A 7826-nucleotide genomic window follows, 5' to 3' on the forward strand; every position below is an offset into this window, starting at 1 on the left:
TTCGAGCAAAGAGATCGCCGCCTCCGGTTGGTCGTACGAGAAGATCGACAACGAGATATCGGTCGAGATGGAGCACTGGGAGAATAACGATCTGGTGTTCGCTCACGCCATGTTTCTGAATCTCGACAAAATTGAAGAACGGCCGACCGTTGCATGGGTACAGAGAATGGCAGTAATCGTCGGAATTTGGAGTTCACGAAAAAAACGCTCTCGATTTGAATTTCGACAATTTGCTAGGATCGGTGTCTTCCTACATCGAACAGAAACCATTTCTGAACTCGAAACGAATCCACAATGCGTTGATTGATCGAGTAACTATCGAGTTAGGGGATTACAAAACAAGACAAACGCCGTTCGGCACGCCGACTAGCGACGAGTTACCGTGGACCGATTGCTGCCACTTCGAGGCCAACGTAGCCGCTATCGCATTCGGCGCTCTCTGCAATTTAAAGTACAGCCAAACCACCGTCGACACCATAAACCTCGACACCGTTACCAAAAGCATGGAAACATACGAACGTAGCCGGTACGAGGTGTCCGATGCCAGCTACGCTCAATTGAGAAATCTCGAGGCTTCCCAGAGACCGGAAGTGATATAGATCGATGAAGACGAGGAGGAGGAGGAGGAGGAGGAGGGAGCCCGAACACCAGTTAGAGCGGCGACGAGAAACGACACGGTGTCGATTTTAGATTCCGAGGCAATCGATAACATGATGGTTGAAGCAAGGGGGATGTGGAGGAGGAGGATGAGGAAGGGGAAGGGGAAAACTACGAAGACGATGATGACAGAACGGTTGTGGACGAGACGGAGGATGTACATGTGACGACAGCAATCGATAGCTTTCTAAATACGCCAGAGTTCCAAGCGCCAGAAGAACCGGAAAGTCCAGCATACGACTTGTTCGATGACAGCGAAGAATCTCGGTGGGTGTTTAATGTACCAACTCCCGGAGGAGGAGGAGGAGGAGGAGGACAACAACAACAACAACCGGAGGAGAACCCGGAAGAGCGCGAAATTGAAACCGAGTCTCTGGTGAAACAAGTGGAGAGCATGCAAAGGGAAAAGGTTAAGGCCGAAGAGCGGGAACGGAAAGCAATCAAGACTTTGGAAAAAGAAAGGGAAGAGATGGCCGAAATGAAACGGAATTTGGAAACAAGAAATTCAAAATCGGCTCGGGAAAACGAACGAAAGGATCTGATCTTCGCCGATGCCAAAAATAATCTGAAACGGACGCAGGAGGAATTGGCAGAGGCAAAGTCCGCCGCCGAGCGAGCCAAGACGGAATTTCACGAGTCACGAATGTCGGAATTAGAAGACAGAATGAAGGAACACTCTTATACACATCTAAATGTGTATAAGAGCCAGGTGCCTAAGATGCAAGGCACGAAGTGTATAAGAGACAGGAATTTACAGAGCTCGGAATCGGAATTACGCCAACAGCGTAACGAAATCGAAAGAACGCGAAAGAAAACGGCCGATTACAAACGGGAAGTCGATCAGCTGCAGAACACCATATCCGATTTGCGAAAAGAGCGCAAAATATCGGAATCCGAAATCGACCGTTTGCGCCAACAGTTGACTTCAACGAAGGAGTTGCACTAGGTTTCCGCGGACGAAACCGAAAGAACGCGAACGAAGACGGCCGATTACAAACGGGAGGTCGATCAGTTGCAGAACACCATATCCGATTTGCGAAAAGAGCGCAAAAACTCGGAATCCGAAATCGATCGATTACGCCAACAGTTGACGTTGCACAAGGATTCCACGAACGAAACCGAAAGAATGCGAAGGAAAACGGCCGATTACAAACGGGAGGTCGATCAGTTGCAGAAGACCATATCCGATTTGCGAAAAGAGCGCAAAACCTCGGAATCCAAAATCGACCGTTTGCGCCAACAGTTGACTTCAACGAAGGAGTTGCACAAGGTTTCCGCGGACGATACCGAGAGAATGAGAACGAAAACGGCAGAAGTCGATCGGTTGCAGAACATGATATCCGATTTTCGAAAAGAGCGCAAAAACTCGGAATCTGAAATCGATCGTTTGCGCCAACAGACGCACGAAACAGAAGATTACAAACGGGACGTTGATCGGCTAAAGAACACGATATCTGATTTGGAAAGAGCGGTCGCTCCCGACGATGACGACGATGGCAATCGCAATGTAAAGCTGATCAAGCGTTTAGAATCGAGCGAGAAATCACTGAACGAGTCGAAAAATTTAGATACCGGATGGCATTAGAGATAAAAATACTTAGGAATCAAAACGAACAAATGAAAACGGAGATTGATAATTTCGGCGATTAAAAAGAGAGGATTAAACAGTTGCAACACACGACATCCAATTCAACGCAAGAGTTGCGGTTAGCAAGAAGTGAAATTGAGGAAAAAGTTTGCGAAATTAATTACCTGTCGACCGGGAACATTGAAAACGAAAAGCTGTTCGAGTTGGAGAAATTGAAAGAGGAAAGAGACAATCTTGTGTCTAATTTTCAAAAGTTGAAGTCCGAGATCAGCCGTCTGCGCGATTAAGCAAAAACAAATATTGGGACGATCGATCGAAAATGAATTCGGAGATCAAGAAACTAAAATCCAAACTGGATCGATCGAGAGATAACAAACAGTCGCGGAAAACGAGCATCAAACTACAAAGCGATGGCGAAGAGGTCGAAGAAGAGGAAGAAGAAGAGAAAGAAGCGAGAAAAAAATCCCGATGTTGTCGTTCGTCGTGGATATGCAACCTCACATGCTTTCGTACGACGCACTGTTCGAAGATAGAATTTCAACGTTTAACGAACTATTGAACGAAGCCAGACATTACGCACGCTTGGGAAACGACGAAATGTCGCAGGCAGCAACCGCACTCACGTGCAGACGCGGTTCCACGGCCATAGCTCCGTTGGTCGTTTACCAAAATCCACCGACGGAAGGTACGAAGACGATGATGAGATTGATCGCGTTCATGACCAAGATACCGGGAGTGCAACTACAGAAACAGAACCTGTGCTCGGTACCCATCTGCTTCCAGGCGACCGACGATCCGACAGAATACCAAAGTCGACACGACGCTCGTTTCGTTGTATGCTCCCCGGAACTTAGCATAAAACAGACCGACACCCGCAGTTTGATCGAAATGTCAAGACGGATACTCGATGGAAACGCACGACATAACCCGAAGCCCATCGTTTTCGATAATGTTCTATCCGAGAAACGATCCTGCAACAAGTTCGGACAATTTTCTAATCATGATACAACTTTTGCTCGCGAATCTACCGTCTAATCGCGAAAAGGAGGAAAATGAGAAACGAGAACTGGACACGTCACTATTTTGAAACACGAGCGTATGTGTGTGTTTGTTTCAAAGTTTAAAAATGTCTTACGATATCTGGAAGAAGCTGGAATTGCAAGTACGACGAGAATGGGTTGGATGGGCCGGAATCGGTCACGCGGTGGACATGTCAGCGGAACAGTTTGACGCCGTCGATCTCAACGGTTTTCGCGACCGACTGAGAACGTGCATCGACGAATGCAATTCGGACGATCGCGAGCTCTCGTTGTTTGCTCGGTGCCTTTTGCTCGTCGATCGTCTGACCGACGCCGATTCGAAGACGACCGTATCCTCGGAATGCTGCACGATGACCGATATGGACGGAAGCATGCGATGCAAAGTGATGTTCGCGTGGTCGAGCGTGCATTCCAAAGAGATAATCGCAAGTTTATCGGTTTTGTGGAGATTAGCCGTCGTCATGGGAACGTTACCCGCGATGCCGATAGGTTGCTGTCCCCCGGTAGGTTACAGATGTTGCTGGTGCAAGAGAAAGCAATCTGACGACGAATGTCACCATCTCGTGTCCACCGTAGGGACAGAAGAAGATGAGGAAAACCGCAATGACGACGACTACGACGAAAAAGACGAGAGCAGGATGGTGGTGTTTCCACGTCCGTTCGCGCGCGGCCATTCGGACGTGGCAAAGGACAACGGCGACGACGAGCGCGACGAGTTCGGTTTGGTGAAACGTCGAGATAGACGAGTAAAGACGGCGGCGGTGAAATTGCGCAGGGAAATCGAAAAAGAGATCAAGTACGTGGAGTCATGCGTACGGTTCGCGTCCGCTCCGAAGACGATCAGCCTGGGATGCATCGCAGCGCTTGCCAAATTGGTTTCTTACGCCGAAAAACGATCGAACATTGCGTCGCGTCGGTACGACACGTTCGAAGAATCGGACGAAAGGTGGAGTCGTAACCTGTTGGAATCCATGCTTGCCAACCCGGACAAACGCGAACAGCGCAAGTCGGCGAAGAACTCATTTTTCAGGATGGTGGTGGATCCGTGCTCGGTGATCGACCCGAAGAACACCAGATACGAGGTGGCGTTCTGGACGTGGATGGAAGCATGCAACGTGCCGGCCGAAAGCGTCTGCGAGTACGTGGACGGTTTGGGACGAGTAACTTTGAAAAGTGATACGATGGACGAGATAACGTGTTTGTACAAGTGTTTATTGACCTGGCACATTTTTGCAGCCATGCCCGTTTCGGGTGGCTGCCCCAAGATGAATCGATGCGACGTTGACGGCTTGCCCGGCGGAGACGGTCTCTGCTTTCTGTACGACGACAACAGGTTTCTAATAAAGAGGGGTGAGCGAGTGCTGTCGTTCAAGTACGAGCAGGCGGTCGAGTCGTGCGTGGCGTGGATTTATCACGGGCCGGTGCCGTTCGACTCACCGAACGTCGTACGGATACTGCGTCATAGCGAATTCGATGACGATGGCCATAAGATCGGCGAAGAGGATGGCCAGACGCGATGACAGCTGCGACACAACCAGGTTCTGCACTCTGTAATCCAATCCCAGCAGCACGGTTATGCGGACGACGGATTCGGTGACGAACAGCAACCGGCCGCTACCGCCGTAGAAGTAAGACATATATCTTATGAGAGGAAACTTGAGTCCCGAGTAGAAAGTTATGACGAATAGCACGATGTTGGCCGTCAGCAACTCTTTGTAGCTTTTTTTCGGGCTTCCGAAAGTTTCGCCGTCCCATTCGTACCGATCTATGACTCCGTACAAGACGGCCGCGAAAACGACCATCGCCGCGATCAAAGCGGCGATCCTCTTCATTTTTTTCCGTCAGTTTGTTGTTTTGTTTTGCGTACTCATGTATATACGAGAACTACTCGAATGAAAAAAAAAATGTTCCCAGCAAGCCGTCGTCATCGTCGGTACGAATTCAAGCGGGTGGAAGCGTTGAGAAATCTTGCAGCCAAGGAGAACAGATGCGAGGAGAAAGTTTCGGACGAACGTCGACGCATACAGCAGGCGGTGGAATCCGGAATGTGTGCCGGCCAACTGGCCTCCAAAATCAAGATGTGCAAAGCTTACGAACGACTGCAGGCGAGCACCGGAAAAGCCAGGTTCCGGATGACGAAAGACGAGCTGAAGAACGAAATGCGCGAGGTTGACGCGATGCAATACGATCGTTTGAAAGAGGAAGAATACCGTCTGGTGAAAGACAGTAAACGAATGGAACCGAAAAAAGTCTACCGACCGTGGCAAACGTCGCGCGTAGAAGAGATCGACGCAAGGCGTGCGTAGAGTCCATTCAACAATTATTCGACGAAGATTCGGACGACGAAGACGGCGACGACGAAGACGACGAAGAGCCCGTCAAGTTGGCAAAAACGCTCATCGACGAAGACATATGTCATCGGATGACCCAAGTGCCGGTGGCCGTTGGCTGCAAAATACGCACGACCGACGGGACGTGATGACACCGCAACTATACACATCTAGATGTGTATAAGAGACAGGGACGTGATGACACCGCAACCGCACGAGCGCATCGTTGCCAGATCGGGTTGCTTGACGGTCAGACGCACTCCGGCACCATCCAAGGATAACGTGACCAACCGTCGCGAATGACAGTTGAAGCAGGAAGGCACCAACGTGTTCTCGTCTAGGTACACCCCTTTGGTCGGAGGCCTGTTCTTGAGATCGACGTACGTTAGGACTATGTAACAATATCGACAAATGACGATCGATTCCGAACCGGTAACGGCCGGGTTGATGACGTCGTACGAGTATCTGACCTGATTGCATCGCCTTTGCAAGAATATGACACTTTTCAGTTCTTCGGCTTCCGACTCCGACAGCATATCAATCGCTTCCGTCACCATGGAGAGAACGAACGGTCCCCATCGCGCCTCGTTGATGCATCGAACGAGATTCGAAGAGCGACCGGGTATCACGAACAGATAATCGAACGGCCAACTGGATTTCGAAGTTTCCAAGACCAACTTGAGCAGGGGATTAAGCGGTCGTGTTCCAACGTGATTCAGCTGCGCTAGGATGCATCTGATCAGTGCCGATTCGTGTATCATCTCCGTTCGAGCAACGACAATAAAAGCCCCTGTACGCTGCTCGATGCTAGCCATCACGTCGTCGAAATTACATATCGAATCGGCGATCCCTCTGTGATGAGGAAGAGCCAAAGTCCGAAAAAAGTAGACGGCAAACGCAAACCTGCGATCGTTCTCATCCTCCAGGAATCCACCGATGGCCACCGCCGCATCGAACTGCTCTCACTCGCGAACGTCGCATCGCCTCAGCTTGGACTCGAACGCACCGACCGACGCGTTGCCGATGCAAGCGCCGACGAGGCTGACGAGTCTCGACTGCAGACAGTCGTTGTCGTCGTCGTCGTACTGCGATCTGAACAGATAGGCCAGACCGGCCACGAAACAAGGGTACGCCTTCTTCTCGTGCGACGACATTTTAACAAATGAGATAATAAAGGAAGAGAGAAAATACCTACGTTTGCCGTGTTCGCCTTGCTTCTGAAATTTGCAGTCATGCCGTTCTCCTGTTGCACCTGGACGCCGTCCGGTACGCCCCTGAAAGTGAATCGGTGACGTTCCTGCGCCATCTCCAGCAGACGGATCACGTCCTCCCGATTGGTTCGTGTGCAGTTCAGATCCTGAGCCCAGTTGACAACGGATATTCCGGATTCGTGCACGAGAAGGGATGCGACGACCAGCTGACCGGCTCGGTTTTTGCCGATTCGTCTGGGCACGCGCACTACTACGAACTTTCTGCTGTGTTCTTCCAACTTTCGCGCGGCCGATTCGCGAACGGCCGGATGCCACCTTGCGGGTTCGGTCAAAGATTCGGCCTCCTCGTCGGAAAGCACGCCGAGCAAGCGAAGCGCCGGAACGCGAAGTTTGGATGCTCGAGCACCGAGCACCTTGTTGAATCTACCGGCTATCACCGCGTTGCACATTTCCTTCTGAAACGGTTCCAATCGAATGTTACCGCGGCGGCACAGGAACTCGAGGGTAGACTTGACGTTTCGAACGTACGTCAACGCGACCTCATCCGGATCCGACTCGACGAACGAATCGATGCATTGCGTCAGCGGTCTAAGATTCCGAAGCCTTCGGTCCGGCGTAGTCTCTCCTCCATGCCATCGCATATCCGACGGATCTTCCTTAGATGAGGAAGCAGAGAGGAGGAGGAGGAGAAGGAGGAGGAGGACAACGACGAGGAGGATGAGGATGAGGAGGAGGATGAGAGAATCATATCACCAGTTCACTGAACGAGTCTATTAGATTTCGAAACTTTTCTCTACTCTCGTCGTCCCTCAGACCGTTCACAATATCCGACACTCCCTGCCTGAGTCGCATGTCCTTAATGTTAGCTTTCGCCGAACCGTAGCATAGATGCGAAGGTCGACAACACCTTGAATGTTCCTCGACGCACATCTCGCAACGCATGGGGTCGTGACGCACGACGTGTCCTCGTTGTTTTTCCCGTCGTGCGAGAACAGCTGGA

At 50.7% G+C, this 7826-nt stretch overlaps 1 protein-coding gene across 1 annotated transcript in view; it reads left to right on the forward strand.

Annotated features, from left to right (window-relative positions):
• Nucleotides 1-1603, forward strand: part of LOC117111280 (histone-lysine N-methyltransferase, H3 lysine-79 specific-like) — a 2044-nt gene extending 441 nt beyond the window's left edge. Inside the window, exon 2 of the mRNA XM_033254204.1 lies at nucleotides 724-1603. Coding sequence (XP_033110095.1) covers nucleotides 724-1603 — 880 coding nt within the window. The remainder of the gene's footprint in view (nucleotides 1-723) is intronic.
• Nucleotides 1604-7826: the final 6223 nt, after the last annotated feature.

This window comes from Anneissia japonica, unplaced genomic scaffold (genome assembly GCF_011630105.1).
Source record: "Anneissia japonica isolate Jap-2015-1 unplaced genomic scaffold, ASM1163010v1 scaffold287966_len95409_cov177, whole genome shotgun sequence".
NCBI lineage: Eukaryota > Metazoa > Echinodermata > Crinoidea > Comatulida > Comatulidae > Anneissia > Anneissia japonica.